This window comes from Lentinula edodes, assembly GCF_021015755.1.
Source record: "Lentinula edodes strain Le(Bin) 0899 ss11 chromosome Unknown C8R40scaffold_1, whole genome shotgun sequence".
Lineage (NCBI taxonomy): Eukaryota > Fungi > Basidiomycota > Agaricomycetes > Agaricales > Omphalotaceae > Lentinula > Lentinula edodes.
In genome coordinates this window covers 2,124,530-2,144,492 of record NW_025764307.1, presented here as the reverse complement: position 1 = coordinate 2,144,492, position 19,963 = coordinate 2,124,530, and the positions used below count along the sequence as shown (strand labels likewise).

The 19,963-nt window shown below is 45.3% G+C and overlaps 6 protein-coding genes across 6 annotated transcripts; 3 read left to right on the top strand and 3 right to left on the bottom strand.

Moving 5' to 3' along the window:
- The first annotated feature begins 2,813 nt into the window (after window positions 1-2,813).
- On the top strand, window positions 2,814-3,929 carry C8R40DRAFT_53842 (uncharacterized protein). The gene is made up of 6 exons (XM_046235379.1): window positions 2,814-2,858; window positions 2,938-3,057; window positions 3,125-3,274; window positions 3,328-3,474; window positions 3,531-3,663; window positions 3,729-3,929. Exons 2-6 carry the CDS (start codon window positions 3,036-3,038, stop codon window positions 3,835-3,837), a joined length of 561 nt encoding a protein of 186 aa, XP_046092698.1. The 5' UTR covers window positions 2,814-2,858; window positions 2,938-3,035; the 3' UTR covers window positions 3,838-3,929.
- On the top strand, window positions 3,836-5,374 carry C8R40DRAFT_1078962 (NADP-dependent oxidoreductase domain-containing protein). Its single transcript, XM_046227025.1, has 8 exons — window positions 3,836-4,164; window positions 4,220-4,311; window positions 4,378-4,458; window positions 4,514-4,637; window positions 4,701-4,767; window positions 4,834-4,962; window positions 5,018-5,067; window positions 5,124-5,374. Exons 1-8 carry the CDS (start codon window positions 4,085-4,087, stop codon window positions 5,278-5,280), a joined length of 780 nt encoding a protein of 259 aa, XP_046092697.1. The 5' UTR covers window positions 3,836-4,084; the 3' UTR covers window positions 5,281-5,374.
- A 1,071-nt stretch (window positions 5,375-6,445) lies between these two features.
- C8R40DRAFT_1028062 (uncharacterized protein) lies at window positions 6,446-6,949 on the bottom strand (the record flags this gene model as incomplete). The annotated part of the gene is made up of 1 exon (XM_046223108.1): window positions 6,446-6,949. A coding segment is annotated over one exon (504 nt), but the record flags the coding sequence as incomplete, so codon positions are not given.
- C8R40DRAFT_1026447 (uncharacterized protein) lies at window positions 6,944-7,453 on the bottom strand (the record flags this gene model as incomplete). The annotated part of the gene is made up of 1 exon (XM_046223086.1): window positions 6,944-7,453. A coding segment is annotated over one exon (510 nt), but the record flags the coding sequence as incomplete, so codon positions are not given.
- Window positions 7,454-7,477: 24 nt separating this feature from the next.
- On the bottom strand, window positions 7,478-8,095 carry C8R40DRAFT_1032305 (uncharacterized protein; the record flags this gene model as incomplete). Its single annotated transcript, XM_046223250.1, has 1 exon — window positions 7,478-8,095. The coding sequence occupies one exon, from the start codon at window positions 8,093-8,095 to the stop codon at window positions 7,478-7,480; it is 618 nt and encodes a 205-aa protein (XP_046092694.1).
- A 2,799-nt stretch (window positions 8,096-10,894) lies between these two features.
- Window positions 10,895-11,402, top strand: C8R40DRAFT_1032095 (kinase-like domain-containing protein; the record flags this gene model as incomplete). Its single annotated transcript, XM_046223228.1, has 2 exons — window positions 10,895-11,110; window positions 11,175-11,402. Coding segments are annotated over 2 exons (444 nt in total), but the record flags the coding sequence as incomplete, so codon positions are not given.
- Between the last annotated feature and the right edge of the window lie 8,561 nt (window positions 11,403-19,963).

The window sequence follows — 19,963 nt, the reverse complement described above, 5'->3', positions numbered from 1 at the left end:
CAGTAGAGATAAAGAGTGCTTATTGTAAGGGATGTCTGCGGAAGCGAGAAAACCTTACTGAACTATACATTTGTGTTCCATACCAAGCTACAGCTTTCATCTCTCAAACGGGAAACCCAGCTCTCAGAAAGGAAGCTGGACCCTGTGAAGATACTGACTTAGTACCCTGAAGACAAAAAAAGGAAGAAAAAAAGAACTCCACCACATTAACTTCCCTGTAGCTTCTCCCTGGTGCCTGGAAACAGCATCAGGCTCATCTTGAACAATCCAAGTTTGCCAAAGGGTACAACTAGGTAGTACTTTACCTTTGTTCTTCAGGGCAGTGAGCTTTGATGTCCAAGTTCCGACAGATGGCTGGCAGGATCCTTCCATACATATCTGTTTGCTGCATAGTTATCAGTTCCTTTCTCCGTTGTTATGTGGCAGAATGATCCTGCTGTACAATGCTTTGTTTTGCCTGTATGAATTTTTAACCAGGAATTTATAGTTGCTTATTTGTCCAATACATTTTTGGGCGACTATAGGTCGGGCTTCGAAGAGCGCCAAAATCCTTTTTAGGGCAAAATATATTGGACAAACAAAGAAATACAAATAGAGGGAAAAGTCTTCGAGCGCACTGTACACTGGCAGACCATGACAGACCAATGTTTGGAAAGAAGGGCCAAGTAGGTGAGTGAGCTTCGAGTGTAATGACGATGATAGATGATGATTGATGCTGAAAACAGGCGGCACTCCCAGTCCAGCAAGTGGAAAGAAGAAAATCAAGGGCCCAGGTCGCGAAGAACGGCACACTGGGAGAGCGATCTATGCTGGTCGGACTGGTCCACGACAAGAAGGGAAGAGCACGGAATTATCTGCGTATGATTTCATTGGTGGTATTGTTGTTTGAGTCAAGGAGCATTTTGGATGGGACTTGGTTTTTAATGATTGCGAATAGGGAGATGGGTCCGAGGATGTGGGTGAATAAATCGAGAGCGTGACCGGCAGCCTGGATATCGAGGAACGTAGTATTGTTGGAAGTGGACAGGGTATATTCATGGTTCACGGGCATGGTATGACCCTAAATGCTGCACGAGACAATCTTACCGCGTGTGAGATTGAAAATTCGAACTTCTGACAAGATCTTGGGAAGTACTACTTCGTAGAGTGGCGTAGATGCTTTGACAAGGGTAGGTAACAAAGTTTCGCGATAAGCGTTAGAGCGCTATAAACAGTGTATACCTGTGTATAGGACTCCACACGAATTATTTGATTTAGACGGAGTTGGGAATCGCCGGTTGGTAGCCGCCGACTCATACAGTCAATGAACATGACAAAGTCCAAGTTTGAGGATGCGTAGCTCTCCCTCAAATGAACAGGCAATCAATCGTCGACCATCCTTCTTAATAGCCCCTCCCGTACACGAGTCAAATCTTGTGAATTCTGCGTGGCTTGAAACAAGGTAAGGCGCGCAAGATCCAGGTTCTACATTATGGCACGTCATTAGAAGATACCGACGAGCATTTTCGGTGGAGGTCGAACACAGGATAGGAACGTACGGCAGGCAATCCACGAAACGCCTCAACCTTTTTTCTCTTTCGACGAATCTCCTTCTCCCGTTCTTTGTTCTGTTCCTGCAGACGCGTAAGATCTGATATACTGACATTCATAGAAAAGCTTGAGGGATTTGTGGAGCTCAATTGAACAAGTTGAGCTTGATACTCCTTCGCTTTGCGGATGATAACTTGTCAGCGACGTTCAAGAGATTCTGCAGTTTCCGTGGTTCCGTTTACGGTTTCAACAGAAGTAGTCTCCAATCCTGTAAAAGTTACCCCGCTCAGCGACACAGTCCACTTCCTCAAAAGCGCAAGTTCGGCTTCTAGCTTAGCTAGGTGTAGCCGTAGCTCTGTTTCGACGTAGGTCGCGCGGTCTACAGAGAGTTTGAGGTTGAGGCGGCGAGTGGAAAGATTGGCAATGGAGTGATTGAAGCTATAGAGCCCTTGTGAGCTTGAGATTGGTTTACTATATCTGAGGATAACGCGTTCGTGAACTATAAGACGGGCTATGTTGTACTTGGCACCGGGTGGCTAGCAAGCGCGAAGTGCTTCCGGGCCTGTCATCCGGGCGTGACTACACCGTCTATACTCAGAGAGAAGTAAGGTGGGTACATCACGTGGAAGTATCTCCCACCTCTCTCAGTCAGCCACCATCAATATTAAATATTCATCAATGTCGCTTCGCGATACGCATCAGCTACCTGAGCTCAGGGCGTAGGGCTGCACCGCGAATATAAAAAGGGCTGCCATGCATTTCAATTCCTTGCTCTGGATTAGCCCCGCATCCGACAGTACTGTAGCACTTGTTGATCAAGTTCTCCTTCAAACACAGAATCATCGGAAATGTCATCGTTCAACACCTTCCAATTCGTGTTCTTCCTCTGCTTCGGCCACCTCTCGGGTGTATTCACGGCTCCGGTACCCAGATGGAATGGTATGTGCCGTGTAGGACGAAATTCGTTCTTATTCAAAGGTTGAGAGTTTTGTCTAGGCAATCATCACTGGTCATCGTCTGGGAGCTCCGGTGAGTTCGAAAGTTTTTTCCGTTGAGACAGTTTATCTTATCTACTATTTTAAGTAACCACAAGCGCGTCTCCTGCGGCAAGCACGACTACTAGCTGGGATATAAGTGTGTATATATCTTTCGCAAGTAATATGCTAAGATCTAATACCCTCTCAAAGACGGTGCTCCCGTTACCATAGTCTCCGTCTCTCAAGGCCCCGCACTGACTCTTGGGACTGGTTCGACTACGGTAGTTGGCAGTTCCACCTACACCGTTTCCCCTGCACCTACTGCGACCACTACAACGAGCTGGGACTTCAGTGAGTAATTGTTTTATCAAAAGAAAAAGGCGTTATCTCATCTCGTTCGAAGATGGCGCACCAGTAACGGTTGTTTCAGTTTTCAGTGGGCCTGTACTTACTCTCGGCGCTACTGGCTCTACTACTACTGTGAATGGCGCTACTTATACGGTTGCACCATCGTCTATCTCAGTGAGCATGTCCACGAGCTGGGGTGCCTGTGAGTTTACGTTTCTTGCTCCTCGATGAATATTGAGCCTTACATACTGTGTTCTCAGCGGGAGCAGTAACAATGATGTCGGCCTCCGGAGGACCAGAGCTTACGCTCGCCGCATCTGGACAGACAACTACCGTGGGCAGTTCCACTTACACCGTTGTTCCTACATCTGTGGCATCATCCTCGGTATCCGTTTCTACGAGCACGAGCTGGGGACCTTGTAAGCTACACTGTGTCTATGTGTAAAAGCTATAAGTCTCAAATCCTTTACAGCCGGTGCCGTCACAATGATCTCAGCTTCAGGAGGACCAGATCTGACTCTCGCCTCCACCGGAGCTACTACCACTATAGGAACTTCCGTTTACACAGTCATTTCACCTTCGGCGCCTTCTGTCAGTACTTCGACAAGCTGGGGACCATGTAAGTCGCTCTTGCTTCCGTTTTGAATTACTCAACGAGCCCAACGCATTTGAAAGCTGGAGCTGTTACCTATATCTCGGCCTCAGGATCGACACCGCTGGCGCTTGCAACCAGCGGCTTCACAACAGTGATCGGCAGTTCGAGTTACACAGTAGCAACAACGACCGCAACGAGTTCCCATTCACCTTCGTAAGTATTTCTCGATGTATATCGCGCAACTCTTTTCATGACTCACGCATATTATTCACCTTCAGGAATGCTGCTGGCTCTCTGCGGCCTTTCGGTTTCTCATCAGTGTTAGTCACGGGGATAATCGCTATGGTCATGAGCACTCTTCTCGGAGGATTTGTTTGCCTTGCATGATCTTTCCGCGCGAATATGTAGATACCACTTGTGGGATAATAAGCATGCTACCTTATCAGATATGTTCCTGTGTGAACAGGAATTGAGAATCTACTTCTGCGGATAAAGTAGATTAGCGCCTGACAAGACTTCTTCTTACCTGCACCATGACATCCGTATTCTCGATTTCTTCGTCTGTTAAGCTATCTACGGGCAAGCCGAACGCATCATACGCAAATCGAGGCTCACTTTTCCTGTAGGCTATCTTATGCCCGTATTAGGCTTTGGAGTGTACCAGAATTACGACGCGAGAACTTCTTGTCTTGAAGCTTTCAAGGCAGGATACAGGTAAGCTGGAGTACCCTATGCCCTTGCAAATTCCAGCTCAATTCGTCACATGTAGGCACGTCGATTCCGCTCAGATGTACAGGAATGAAGCTGCTGTTGGGGAAGCAGTTCGTGAAAGCGGCATCAACAGGTCGGACCTCTTTATCAGTGAGACCCCAGTGAAAATCTAAGTTTATATCTGACTCTGATATTCGGCATACTCGGCATACTCAGCAACAAAATGTGCTTCTCGCAGTCATGGATACGAGAGTACATTGAGCGGTGTAGATGAGTCCTTGAGCAAGCTTCAATTCGGTATAGTACTCATATTCTGAATGAACATACTACAATACCTAATGGAAAGGTTTAGATTACATCGATCTTTTCCTCATTCATGACCCTCTGTCAGGATCAGAGAAACGTCTCGCAACTTACAAGGCCCTGCAGGAATGCAAAACAGCCGGAAAAATCAGGACTGTAGGGGTCTCAAACTAGTATGCGCCTCCTTCATCTTTGTGGGATTGATCACAAACCAGGACATAACACATATACAACAGTAACGTCAAGCATCTTGAGGAAATTCGAAATGCTGGCTACGATTTGCCTGCGGTGAACCAGATCGAGGTGGGCATCGATCATATCAGTCATTCTATTTCAAGAACACTTGTTTACACACGCCTCTGTCGCTAGCTTCATCCATTTTGCCAGCAAAAGCCGATCGTAGAATACTGTCTAAAGAATTCTATCGTGGTTCAGGCGTACTGTCCAATTATTCGAGGAAAAATGGATCATGAGGTCTTCAATTCGATATCAGTCAAGGTCAGCTCATCCTACATAAGTCACCATACCAACGTGCTGAATACCTTATCTGCAGCACAATCATGATCCTGCACAAGTCTTGATTCGTTGGTCTCTTCAGAAAGGGTGTGCATTGCCTCTTGTAGCTTTGATTCTAGTGAATGACTTGAGATTTCCCCCAGTTTTGTACCCCTGCCCAAGAGTGCTACACCGTCCCGCATTCATTCCAATGCTCAGGTGTTTGATTTTGAACTAGATGCAGATGACATGGCGCGCATAGATGCACTTGACCAGGGCAAACAAGGAGCCATTAGTTGGAATCCTGTGGATGCCGACTAGGAAGCATTCTTTACTTCATGTACCATATATCCTACTTGGCAAAATGTTCAATCTTGGAGTGTGTCTTTCGAGGGTGTACTTTCAGAATTATGTGACCGAAAAAGCCTTTAGCGATTTATCTTCAGCATCCTTGAACAGAACATAGCAGAACTCCTTCTAGCTCCACAAGAGTCAATGCATGCATAAGAACTGACCGAGCCGTCCTCTGGATAATTCCGTTCAACGATTTTAAATGTGATTGAATCTAGAATTGCACTTGATGGAGGACTTACCTTGCATTGCCCAATCTTCTCACCATTCCGTTGTCCTCGTATAGATCGGTCTCATTGCGCAATGATTTCTTCAGGCTGGTGAAAGCTTAATCAACGATGGAAATTTGATTGTACTGCACTTCTATGATATCTGGGTTGACAGATATATCTACATCTACGAAATGCGGATTGATTCACACAAGTAATACAATGCTCGAAAACAGCTATTTGAGGGATGGGCCTCTGGTAAAACCGAAAGCCGAATATCTTTGATGGGAAGGTTCAGCAGGTGGTTATACTGTAAGAGCTTCACAGACAGAATGTCAGACGGCGAGTTGGCTGTTACTTTACATGCTAGGTCACAACATTTTCGACCAGTAGGAAGCCAACGAAGGATAATGTGGGTATGGGCACTCTCACTAAAGTTTTCGTGCGCTGACTCAGCGGGCGTCTACTCCAATCGCGTCCTAAATCGTCTCCGAAACTTTTTGAATTCGTTTGGTAGTGATAATTGACCTAAATGACTACTTTAAAGCACCAAACATTATTCTTAAGGGGTGTCATAATCTATAATACTGCTACTTATAATAATCTTCCTCTGAATCATATCCATCTGAGTCAAAGTCATTCAAATCCTGCACAGTGACCTCGGGATCTTCCTCCTCTTCCCTTGGTCCTTCGGAAAGCACAATAGAGGCTCGAGCATCCACAAATTTCTCTATGCAAGAGTGAAGAAGTTTCAGTTTCTCAGTCCGATTGCCCCACTTACTCTCAACCGTAGTAATAGCTTCTTTGACACCATGAATCTTATGCCATTTCAGTTGCTTCGTGATTTCCGGTACAGTGAGATATCCACTCGATCCAACTGCCAATGAAGTGCGAAAATCAAGCTCGGTTACCGTCTGGATTGGTGAAATCGCGTCAATTTCGCGTGCAGCTTTCCTGTGTCTCTCCATCCGTTCCTGCTGCTTTTGTGTCTTGTCCTCCGCAACCCGCTGGCGATATTCCGCGAGCTGAATTCGCTGCTGGCAGCTAGACCCTGAAGCATCCTGAGTGCGTGTGATTTTTCGAAGCCATTGCCGCATTTCGGGACTAAGACTGTGAAGGAATTCAGCAGTCTGATTGAGTTTGAACATCTTTCGTGCGTTGTACTGAGCAAGAGAAATGGTTGGTGTAGCACGCGCAGCCTGTCGATACATCCCAAAATCAGCTTCATTCAGATCATTAGTCTTCTCCATCCAAGCACTCTCTATCTGCTCAGGTGTAGCATTGGCAAGAGCACCACCGGGAAGAAGTTCAGCACTGAAACGAACCCAAAGTATTCGGGCACTCTTAAGGAAGTGTATAAGAACATCCTTCGAATGAGGAAGATTGGGTGCATATTTTTGAGACGCGTAAAACGCTTCAGGTCGTTCCCAAGCGCGTCCATCAAGGGAACCCATCTCAGCTGACGCGTTTGGTCCAATCAGATATTCCGGATGTTTTATCAACGTGTCGATGTGGTCAATTACGCGTTGATGGAGAGGCCCGAGCTTGAGTACATTATCTTCGGTAGCATATGGACCTCTTATCTCGCGCATGTAGGGGACACTGATGGCAAGCCAGTAGAGAGTGATGGCAATGAATTCATAACGCGTCGGGATATCTTGGAGACCATCGAATACATTCTGTTCCATGTGGTTTAGCTTTCCAGATCCCTTGTTCTGCTTCACGTATGTGAGGAACTCAATGAATAGGTCCAAGTAAGTAATGATTACAGCACAAGCTTCTGCGTGGGACTGGAAACGCGTGTTCGATGTGTCTGGGAAGGATATATTGAAACCGAGCTTATGGTCAAAGAAGAATCGCAACGTGTCCTGTTGTCCCCGTTTTCTATCCTTGTGTCGAAAAATCGCCCCCGCCAGACTGGCTACTTTGATAGCTCCTCGTTCCGAACGTTCAAGGGCTCAATCAGCCGCCTCGGTTCCTGTAGCTTTACTGATAGCGGCAGCATTATCACGATTTGGTAGGAGCTTTGGTGGATCGAGCTCTGGATGCTGCTTCCAAAACTCGTCTAAACCAATGCACCCACCCTTGAAGGCATTCATTTCCTTGTGCATGCAGCACCCAGCCCATAGAAAGAAGTCAACCTCAGCCTTCTCTGCTTCCGAAAGTTTTGCATATTCGGCTTCTCCCATGTCGTGTATAATCTGGTTCCGCATAGCTTCAAGACGACGCGAACGTTCTGTAGTAGTGAGTGCTTCCCAGGTAGCTGGTCCGCCAACCTGTTGTACAAGTGTTTGCGAGCCTTGGAAAATTAGGCATGCATATTCCAGGTCAGTGAGCCGTTTCATTGCTCGTTCTCCACGTACTTCACGGTCACATTTTTCTTTCCACCTCCTGAGCAGCTCGAAAAGTTTCTTCTGGTCTGCAGCATGGTCAGAGTGGAAGCCAGTGACAAGGTTCCAGAAGATACGGGCATCGTCCTCCGAACACATTCCACTCTCAAAGAGTAAGTGGAATATATCTTCCAAAGTCTCGATCCAACATCCTAACTGGGTTTCGCTAGTGTGGTTTATGGCCATCTTCAGCCCAAGGAAGAATTGGAGTTTCCGGTCAGCTTGGATAACTGTTGCGTGTTTGGTTTCGTAGGTTTCATTCTTGTGAGTGGTCCCATCGCTGGATATAGTGACCCCTTTTGAATGCAGTTTAGTGTCTATAGACGTATATAACACGTATGAATATATATACCTTTGCTACTCGAGTCAAGTACTGCTTGTCCAATCTGCAATTTTGAGGCAACACCTCCCTCCTTCGTAATCCGACTCACTGTTCGCCTCGAAACCTCCCCTTCAATATCAATTCCGAACACAGCAGCGATCCGTTTGAAAACTCGCGTCACTTTGTTTGCTGGGACTTCCTCAATGGCTACGAGGTCGAGGAAGATATCACGAGTCTCATCGGTGACAATGCCGTCCTGCTTCATGAAGTATTTTCGTTTCTTGTCCGCATTCACATTATATGTTTGCGCGACACGATTTATTGCTGTACCCAGGCGGTGTGGTATGCGGCCAATTTTTGCTTTTAGTGCATGTATTTTCTTCTGGTGCTCGCATAGTTTGTCCATTAGTGTGGCCTGTATCACATTGTGTGCCTCTGCCTCAAGTTTGCGTCGCTTCTTCTCCCTTTCCAAGTCATTCTTCAACGTATCCACTTCTTTCTCTGTTTCCTTGTTTTTCTCCTCATTTCTCTTCTTCTCTGCCTTTTTATTCCTCTCAACCTCTCTCTCCTTCTCCTTCTCCTCCTCCTTCATGCTATTTCTCTCCTCCCTCAATACTGTTGCTTTCCTTTTCCAGTACCCAGCCTTTTTTCGAAGATTTTCTGCATTTCTCTCTACCTCAGCCTTTTCAGCTTTTAGGACCTCAACATCATTCTCCTTGTTGTCATCTTCTTTGTCATTATCGGCTATGGTGGAAGGAGGAGGGTTCCCGGTGGATTTTCGTCGAGCAGCATTGGCAGCAGCTACTCGAGCCCTTCGATCCGCCTTCGAAACCTTTCGTTTACGCGCTGAGCCTAGCTCAGAAGCCTGGTCTAACTCGCGCTCTAGCTTCTGCATCAATACGCAAGTGAAAAGTACATCTTCGAAGAGTGTGGTGAGGTCAACGACGCGACTACGACGCGTCAGGTCTGTGCTTAATGGGCGCTTAGTTACTTTTATATTCATTTTTGAAATCCGCGGCCTTAATCGAATAAACCTAGATTCTGTCACAGCTGAGCTCCGAAAATGGCTGGAAATACCTTTTTCTAGCAAAACGACTCGGATGGTCAATTGTTTTTTTGCACTTGTATGGTTACTATCTCTTCTATCAGCTTCTAAGAGCATAAAAGCTTTCATGACACTTCAATGAATGATAAGTATTGTGTTTTTTTTCGACAGAACGAGTTGAATTAGAATTTTACACATTCCCTATCGCTAAAGTACACTGTCTGACCAAGTGGTCAGTCATGGAGAAAAGGAATGCTACCTTTGGCGAAGAGGTGGCTGTGCTGTGTCAAAGCAGGTTTAACGTGAGAACGGAAAACTTGGTAGGGGATTGCCCACACCCAGATAATGGGTCTTTGTGGTCATATACGGGAATTCTAGAACATCCGCTCGCACGGCTTGGAAATATTGAAGGTGATAAGTGCGAGCACCGGAAGAATGCAAGTAAGGCTCACAGAATTGCCAAGGCACCTTGTAAACAAGGTGTGAAGCCGGCGCTTATTGAACTGTTTCTCTTTTGGTGACCTATCACCATTCCGACCTGCTTATGATATTCTTGTGCATTGTAAGCTCACCATGAACCTCTAGGAGAAATAATGGACAGAATCTTCGAAACTAGGTGCGTTATCATATGGCCCTGACTGCGCCCATGCACGTCTCAATTTATAATGAGTCAACATGCCACTCGACAGCTTCAAGGCGTCAAATATTCTAGCGTCTACGTCTCTTGACCAGTGTCAATGTGTACAATTTTATCACTGGCGCTGGTCTTTCTTCATGCAATGCCTTGAAATACGTATAAAGGTTGGTGAAGGACTTTCAAGACCACTCAAGGAACATTTTCTGTATCTGCTATTGAAGCTCTATTTGCTTGCGCTGACACAAAATTTTGCGCTGAATATTGGAATATCCATGGATAAGCCTGTAAGTCATCTGATTCATGCTCTTTCAGTTGCCACTTATGATTTTCTTTTGCGCTCAGATCGAATGTTTACTGCATAGAGATAGAGCCCTGCTTGCCGAGTATGCAAATGTTTGTCTGGAGAGTTTACCAGACAAATGTAATGCTTGGTCTTCTACATATCGAGGACTTCATAAGGGCCGCTCCATTTGTGTGAAAGTGTGGCGAGGAGAAGGGCTTGTATTGCCTTCTCAAGAACGGACAGGATTTTTCCGAGTCAGTTATGTGCTCTTGTGAAAGATTCTTTGGTGTCCAAGCTGATTCCGTATTTTTGCATACAGAAACTCGAGCAAGAAGTTTTTGCATGGCAAGTCCTATCACATCCGAACATAGGTGCCGTGCATGGGTTGTTATTTACCCTCAACAACCTACCTTCTGTGGTTACACCATACTATCCCAATGGTGATATCAACTCCTATGTATCCAATAATCCGTGTATAGATCTAAAAGCTTTAGTAAGTCTTTTCGGTCATGCCTCGACCACATTGTCCACTAACGCTCAAGTGTTTGCTACCTCCGGATTCCTAGGTGTTGGGCGTAGCAACTGGACTGCGATTTCTTCACCACTTAAATCCTCCAATATCCCATGGTGATGTTAGGGGTGTGAGTTAAGAGTACCACTCTTTCCTACATAGTACAGCATGCTCATATTGCCTACAGTGTAATGTCTTTATCACAGATGATGGTGTCCCTGTATTATCTGAGATTGGCTTGAGCCTCTTGCCAACTCCGCCCGACTGGACGACCCCGAGCAATGATGGTACACGTTGGATGGCTCCTGAAGTTATGGATCCTCGCTCAATATCTAGCTCTAATTTTGACTGTCTGACCACACCCATGAGTGACGTATACAGCTTTGGTATGATGATGTTAGAGGTATGTACATTGCTGTGCCGTGTATTTCACAGGTGTCGAAATTACTCCTGACATGTATACTTAGGTATATACCGGCAAAGTCCCATTTTATACGCGTCACTTCTATGGCCGAGTTGTCTTGGACATAATGCAAGGGATGCGGCCTTCCCGCCCAAAAGTGGAGGCTTGTGCTAGTTTGACGGATGAGATATGGCACACAATCGAAAGCTGTTGGGCACAGGATCCTTTGCAGCGGCGTGAGTGTTCTTTCATTGCATTATATAGTATTGTGACTCTACTTGGTATTCTATAGCCACTATGGAAAGTATCACCTCGTGGTTGCAATTGATAATCCATTCTGAATCAGCGGAATATCTGCAATCAGACTAGTCTCTCAAGCTCAAGGTGTAGCCAAAACAATATTTATATCATCTGGGCAGGTTGTGTACACTCTTTGTGTATTTAATATGTATATCCTGTACAGGGCATATCTCTTTGAATGATCCAATGAAGTAGAATTGAACTCAGTCAAGGACATATGCAGTTTTCATCCTTTTTCATCAGAGATATCACCACAAAGTGAATATCTTTGGTGAAGTTGCACACTGGGACCAGAAAATATCTCGGAGATCATGTATTCATTATAAGTAGTAGCATCCTTATTAGTCTCACTGAGTAAGTATTCTCGGACCCTCTAACTAGATTTCTATATCATAAAAGCCAATCAGTATTATGAAGGAGCAGGAAAGGGATGTGGAAGTGTGTGATACTAACCATCAAGATAGTCAATTACCAGTTCTCCATCCAAAACATCGGAATCTTTAAAAGCTTCCATGAGTGCCTGAAGCGGTGGACCGGCCATATGCACTTCAAGTCCATTGACTACAATGATCAGATAGCATCCGTCAGTAGGCGGCATTATGATAATGAGGCAACTGCTTTATATTCATTCACTTACCACCGTATTCTTCCTAGATATTGAATAAAGACACAAGATTACTGAGCATTCTATGATGACTAGAGGCAATTAAGGACTTACAATGACTACAAAGTGTAAGACCTGGGTCGGAATGGGTCTTATGGTAGGGATTGGTATAGGAGAGTTTATGTTGTAGCGTGCTAGGAGCAGGCTGGAGCTCGAAGGGAGCTACAGGTGTTGAGCAGGCAAGGAGTGCGTAGTGGGAACACTCTCCAGTACCATACCTGGTAGTAGAGCTTAGTGTCTCAGTGAGGCAATAAAAGTAAGAGAGAAGCGAGTTGGATTCCAGTACAGGATATGGCCTCTTTATATACATAACTGTATGACAGTATTACATAAGGAAGTACAGAGGAATCCGCATATAGTAAATGACTACATATGACTACATATGACATATCATAACACATGATCATATTAGTGGCATGTGAACAGCATAGCCGCGTTCAACACACCCCCTTGCTGAGCAGCACAGTAAAGTACTTTGCTCGAAGCAATAGCGGTAGGCGTCAGGCAGGGCGGACAGCCTAAGGATTGGTGGACGAGTAGAACTCAAGTCCAAGCATTGAGCGGAATAGCTCAAATTTGATGTGTCCAAGATTCTTTGTGAAAAGATCTGCAGGGTTGTTACTGCCATCTACGAAGAATACCTGCACAAGGCCACGTTTGACAACTTCACGGATATAATGATACTGGATGTCAATGTGTTTCGAGTGCTTGCTAGTGACAGGATTTGATGCCATGAAAATGGATCCTTGATTGTCTCCAGCAATAGGAATAGCGTCAAGCTTATAGCCTAGTTCTTCAAGTAGATTACGGATCCAAACCACTTGATGGCTGCAATCAGACAATGCCATATACTCAGCCTCTGTAGACGAGTGAGCGATTGTCTTCTGCGCATGGCTGGTCCAAGAGAAGATGCCATTGGCAAGCTTCATGAAAAATCCAGTCTGTGACCGGCATGTATAAGGATCGGAAGCCCAATCCGAATCAGTCCAAGCGCTGAGACCAATATCTGATTCACCGTCATAGCAAAGTGCATATGATCTAGTACCTAGGAGGTAGCGGCAAATATAGAGTGCCTTGTTAAGGTGCTCTTGAGATGGGTTAGCTGCATGTTGTGCAAGCTTGGTAACAGCAAAGGAGATGTCGGGACGTGTGCCCAACATAAGGTAGAGAAGGGAACCAATAACCATTTGGAACTTGCTACGAAGAGCGGAATTTGATTGGCCTTTGGTGGGTTCGGGTTGGAACCCTGCAGGAAGTGGTGTATCAGCCATTTTAGCATTTTCCATACCGCAACGCTTAAGGACTTTGTCAAGGTAGGCGCATTGATCAATATAGATCTTTTTGCCACGACGATTAATCTGCATGCGAAGGAATTCTTTGGCTTCACCAAGATCTCTGCATTCCCAATGTGACATGAATTTCCCTTTGAGGGAATCTACGAGTTTCTTGTCAGGTCCAGCAAAGAGTGCGTCATCAACATAGATGATGGCGATGACTAGAGAGCCATCTTTTCCTCGTCGGACAAAGATACCTGCATCAGAGCTCAGGCGTTTGAAGCCGAGTGTTTTCATGTATGAGTCCAGTGTTCGCCACCAGACAAGACCTGCTTGTTTCAGTCCATACAGAGCTTTGCGCAGTAAGAGGACTTTATCCTCTTTGCCTTTGATTCAAAAACCTTCAGGCTGTTCCATGTAGATAGTCTCATGTAAGACGCCATATAGATAGGCATTTCGAACATCGAGTCCAGTGAGATACCAGTTGTTCAGCGCAGTCAAGGCGAGCAACAGTCTAACAGTCTCAAACCGTACTACAGGAGAGAAGACTTGGTCATAATCAAGACCTTCAATTTGTGAGAACCCTTTGACAACAAGGCGTGCCTTCTTACGACCATCAGATTTGATGTCGAAGACCCAGCGGTTCTTAATGACCTTTTGGTCTGCTGGACGATCCATGAGTTCAAAAGTACTACGCCGTTTGAGCGCTTCAAGCTCTTCTTGGCAGGCCTTAAGCCATTCCTCACGCTCAGCCTTAGGTAGGCGAGTAATGTCCTTGTAAGTCCATTCACGGACGTTCTCAGAGCTTTTCAGCTCCCCCTCAAAGGGAACGGCCTTAGCCATGAGAAAATATATTAATTCAGCTCCCCCTTCCCAACATAGTCTGATCAGGGTATTAGCTTCGTCACCGGGAGTGACAGAGGGTTGTTCTCCATTTTCAGGAGTAGGATGCTCAGTACTAGGTCCGGGAACCTGTTCTGGCTCAGGGCATTCTTGCTCAGCCGAGGAGCTACCTGGCTGTGGAGCTTTAGCGCGTCTCTGAATATCCCTCATTGGTCTCTCTACCTGTTGTTCTGTAGGAAGCTTACTGCTGCTTCTAGGGTCACCGGTAAGACGAGTAGGTGGTCTCCCCACACGACCTGAACGTCTCAACTGTTCTTCAGCAGGAGGTTGTTCATTCCGGTGACACGCCTAAATTTTGGCTAGACGTCTATATTGTGAATTGTGACATTTTCACGTATAGATTTGTATCGAGAGGACTGTAATTGAGACCCAGATTGACAGTCAAAGTCAATACTGAATCAGTCTAATAAGTTGAAGGGACCATATACCCATACTACCACAAGTTGGTTAGTTTACCCATCCCCGATACTACCTTCGGATAGCAGTCTACCTGTTTGTCAAGCAGGATTATACCAGACTCGGACTACATCCGAAGGATGACCATTCACGTATGACATACCAAGGGTATTCTTATTGGACCTTACACTGGCAGGAGTTTGGAAGAACTTACTCAAGTGACCATAAACCGAGGATTGACTCGAAATGACTTTCTAGAACTCAGGAATTATCAAATACTCCTTCTAGAACGAGATCATGCATTAATCCAAAAGACTGCGATTTAGTCTAATTGACCAATCAAGTTGCATGGTTGAGGAAAATGACTAGAAGAACGATCGAAGTACTGCGAGGCTCCGAAGGCATATCAAATGAATGTCAAAGAGTCCTGACGTAGAAAATATTGAAGAATACAATTAAATGAATACTATGCGTAACTCCCTTGATAGAGTATAGGCACAATGGGTGTCTATTGAAAGAGAGAAGCAATTAGTTTAATCCAGATGAATCAGATTGATAGGATTAGGATCGAGGAGAGCTGATTTGCCTCCGGACGAGGTGACAAACAATTGAAGTAAGTGTTGAACAGCAATGACAGTTGAACACCATTCAAGTCATCTTCCAAAAAACAATTAAATTAAATGAATATTGAAGTACCTACCTATGTTTGGAGGTATACTAGAATCTTGGAACCAATATGGACCAAATAAGGACATGTAGATTCAAATTAAATGGTATCTGACTGAGTGTAGAAGTTTCCTTGCGGTTCCGAACGTTTATTGTATTAAATTAATTGTACTATGCGACTCTATATTCTGTATGTATAAATAGCGATCCGATGTATCTGGAATACAAGTGATTTTGGGACGACGTTGCAGTGCTAATCCGTAAAAAGGAAAGACACACTCCCGCCAGACTGAAACCTCTTCGCTAGCAGCCATTCGGGCCCGGCACTTGTGAGTATAGGAACGTCGTGTTCTGCTCCTTGTGACTGCGAGAAGTCTATCCAGTTGTTGGGTATTCTTCGAACTTAGGATCAGTCGTTGGTCTTAAGGGCAAATCACGCTGTGTGGTTGTGCCAGCACATAGTTCTAGCCCTCCGTAGGGGTCTGTGTGTTTCGGTTTTAATTTACTTTGATTCAAACCCCCAATTCTTGATATACCCAAATCAATACAAACCACAGCACAAATCGTGTTGAATCTACCTTGATCAAAGGAATATATCAAATCCTTAGAACGATTCAAATTGATTGATCAAAGCTTCTTACTTAGCTCTCAAAGCTTTGCGGAACCTTTGCCAACGCTACCCCTTGCTATTAAATAAATTTGATAGCAGTGAACTCGCATATTGTGTATTAGATTGGTTGGTTGGAGTGCCCATTAGATTCCTTCCTTTCTCTTTCACACAAAAACGAGGCAAGCTCGTTACCGGGGTTGTGGCGGCGGACTAGGATCTTGTGCTGGCTGTTCAGCTGGCACAGGCGGTGCAACGTCTTGCTCCGGATCCTGTCTCATTTGGGGAGTGGTAGGTTGATAAAAGATGGGAACATCATCATTACCAGGTGGAGGAATAGGATCTTTAGGATCTGGGTTGCGATCTGGTAGTCGCGTAGAGCGATGACGCTCTGAGGATTTACAACGAGGAAATAATTTCTCGTCAAACACAGCGTGCGTAGCAGTGAACATGGCATTGTTCGACCGCATGTAGATATTTCCGTGTCCACCGTCAGAAACTCCGAGATATGTCATTAGTTCTGACCTAGGTGATTGTTTGTTTGTCCGTATTTCTTCATGAAGATAGACATACGCGCCACAGCCAAAGACACGCAAGTGATCTATGCGCGGAACTTTGTTGTACAAAATCTCATATGGTGTCTTCCATTTGTGACGATGCATAGGAGTGCGGTTATACACATGCACAGCATGTGCAACAGAGAATTCCCACCAGGAATCAGGAATACAGGCTTGAAAGCGCTGTGGTTCACTTTTCTCAATAATAGTCCGGATAAACCTTTCGGCTCTTCCATTCTGCTGGTGGATATGAGGAGATGACCATTGTGCTTTGATACCTTCGTTCTTAAAGAACTCATCAAGTGCATTGGATCGAAATTCTCCGCCACCATCAGACATCCATTCCTTGACATTAGTCTTGTATAGATTTTTGACTGTGGCAATGAATTGCTTTATCACCGGAAGAGCTCCGCTCTTCTTTTTTAAGTGGCAGTAGAACCCATGCGAAGTATAGTCATCTATGAAGAAGATCGTATACTTGTACTTGTGGTACGAAATGGTAGGCCATTCTTTGAGGTCTGAGTGAATAATCTCGAAGGGACATGATGCCCGACGATTAGTTGGCGGAAATGGACGTAAAGTCATCTTTCCCTTGGCACAACCTTCACATAGATCTTCCTCATGGGGAATGCTAAAGGTGGGAACACCTTCTGCATGTTTCCTCAGTTGAGTGAGTGCTTCGCGCGATGGATGACCCATGCGACGATGCATGGTAGTGTAGTCCACTGAGTGGATCACTAGGTTTACAGCCATAGGCTGTGGCGAATAATCTTTGAGAATGTAAATTGTATCGCTGTGAGTTCGTGGTTCAAATGACAGGAATAAACTGTCTTTGTCCCAGAAGTCAACTTTGTCTGCGTTGCCGCAAACAGTTTTGCCATCTTGTAGGAAGCGTCCTTGTGCTATAAGGCAATGACTCAACTCCTTCATATAGAATACTGGAGCGATTCATGCCGAATGCATGCGACCTCTAACATCCTTGAAATTTATCAAGACAGTCCCAACGCCAGTAATGTAGGCAGTTGTGGTTGCAGTTGCTATGAGCACTTTTTCCTCAAGGTCTTCATACTTAATGAAGTCACTCAAGTCAAAGGTAGTGTGTTCAGAACAACCAGAGTCGTTCATCCACCATTTAGGTTGATTTCTCTGTTTACCCTTACACTTCTTGCACACAGAGTATGAAACGTCATGTACACAAAAATGTTCATTGGATATATACTTGGCATTGATACGGTAATTATACAAACGGGACAAGAGATCCGGCTCAAAGGCCGACTTGCATGTCTTCGTCACTGCAACCGATGAAGGTGCATTAGTACATTTTGTATGATCAAGATCAGAGGAGGATACTGACCCCATGGTGTCCATGAATCCAGTGATTGCCAAAATCTCACGATCCAAGTCGAAGTTCATCAACTCATCAGGGTCGAAAGAGGCAGTTCCTGGGACCTCAAAGTCTATAGGAGGAGATGGAGGAGGCGGCATAGGAGCCTTGTTGCCATCCTCAACATCATCCTCAGAAGGCAACACACGGGTGCACTCCGTTGGAGGATCAGAAGAACCTTGCTCATCATCACTGTCCAACTCCGAAATATGCCCAGTCGGTTCAAGGGTGCGAATGACTTCGGCAGTCGCACGGACGCCAATATCACGAGCACGTTGAATGGCCATCCTTGTCTTCTTATGAAGACGAAGGGATGTAGCATTAGGAGGAGGATTGTAAGGAGGATGGATGGAGTGCTTGCGCACATCTTGAACAGAAGGAGTAAGATCAGTACGTACCGGACCAAAGTCAACAGTACTGCCAATCGGACTGAAGATCATAGAGTCTGCATCAGCTTGGGCAGCGTTTGCATTCTTCTTAGCCTTCTTGTTCTTTCCACTGCCACGCTTACGCTTCTTCTTGTTGTCATCGTTCCCATTCTGTCCCTTCTGCTGCTGGTTACTACCGTTACCATGCTGCTGTTGGGAGAACTTGGGATCGTTTCCCTTGCGATGAACGTTCGAAAACTTGTTCGCGTTCTGCGGTTGGGAGTTGCCAATGGTGTCTCCGCTGAAAGCGTTCATAACAGCGATACGGACTTTAGCAAAGGTCAATTTCTTGAGCTCTGCAGTCTCAAGCTGAGACATGGTTTGGACAACGACAGAGTAACGTGATGGAAGCTTAGATAGAAGAATCAGAGCTTCGAGGTGGTCAGCAAGACCAATGTCAGCTTCCTCCATACGCGTGAAGTGCATGCCAATCTCCATCATAGAGGACAGTGGATTTTGCTTGTATGGAATTTTGACAGCTATGGCGGCAGCAAAGTCATTAAAGACTGCGCCTAGACTCTTGACATTGTAAGTCTTGGCTAGATATTTCCAAAGCTGCTTAGCTGTGTCACTCTCATCCTTAGAAAGGATGCGGATTGACGGAGAAAGGCGGAGGCGGATGTTGCCAATAGCCTTGGTGTCAATCTCCTTCCAGGCTTTGAAAGCAACCTCATAGTTCTTCCAGGCTTCAACACTGGCGGCGTTTGCCGCAACAAGTGGAGATGGTTCACTGGGTTTGTCAGTAGTAATTGCTGAATCAAGCCCTGTAGCCTGAAGGAAGGCTTCCATTTCGGAGGCCCAGGTGTCGTAGTTATCACCTTTAAGAGTGGTGGTAACAGCGGTGAACAGTGCAGAGGACATTGTAATCTGGATAAAATCAACAGAAATGTCAGCACTTAATTCATAAACGCTCAAGACAACAGATGAAAATAAAATGGCATGAATGTTATTGCCAGTAGTGACAAGCTGCGACATATGTCTAGCAAGCTTATCATCTACAGTGTCAAGCACTCTTGGGCGATGTCGCGACGAGGCAGGAAGCGGGAGGCGGGAGGTCCAGATATGCCTAGGAGCGACAGTGGCAGAGCGAAGAGGCACAGAAACAAGCACAAAGCACAGATGAAAGAAATAATGATCTCGAACAACAGTGGGATAGCGTCAAAGGCCAATCACACCAGCAATCAAAAGGGAATCTAGTTGCCCAATGACCAAGTTAGATAGGTAGTATCTAAAAGGATACAAGTACTTGCCTAGTTGCCCAATGACCAAGAGGTCGAGATGGGGAACTAGGGCCTGTCTACTGTCCTTTATATACTACTCTTGTCTACTGAGTAAGCAATTGTAAATAACGATGCAATATAGAACAAGAGTGAGGAATCAATATATACGAGTAATAATGAGTCGATAATGAACCATAATGAACTAATCGATGAATAAGGATGAGTTGTATGGAAGTGTACGGAAACAAATGGAACTAATGGGATGATCGTGTGATGAAGTACAATAAACATGTGAAAACAGATTGATGGGAACACACCGCGCTGATGGCGCATCAAAGGGCGCATCATGAGACTTCATGACATTACCCCCTTCCTTAGAGTCGATGTCCCAGCGACTAGTTGTTTACCTCGGTGAAGTTGACCATTGGCTGCCATGGTAGTGAGTGAAAGATCG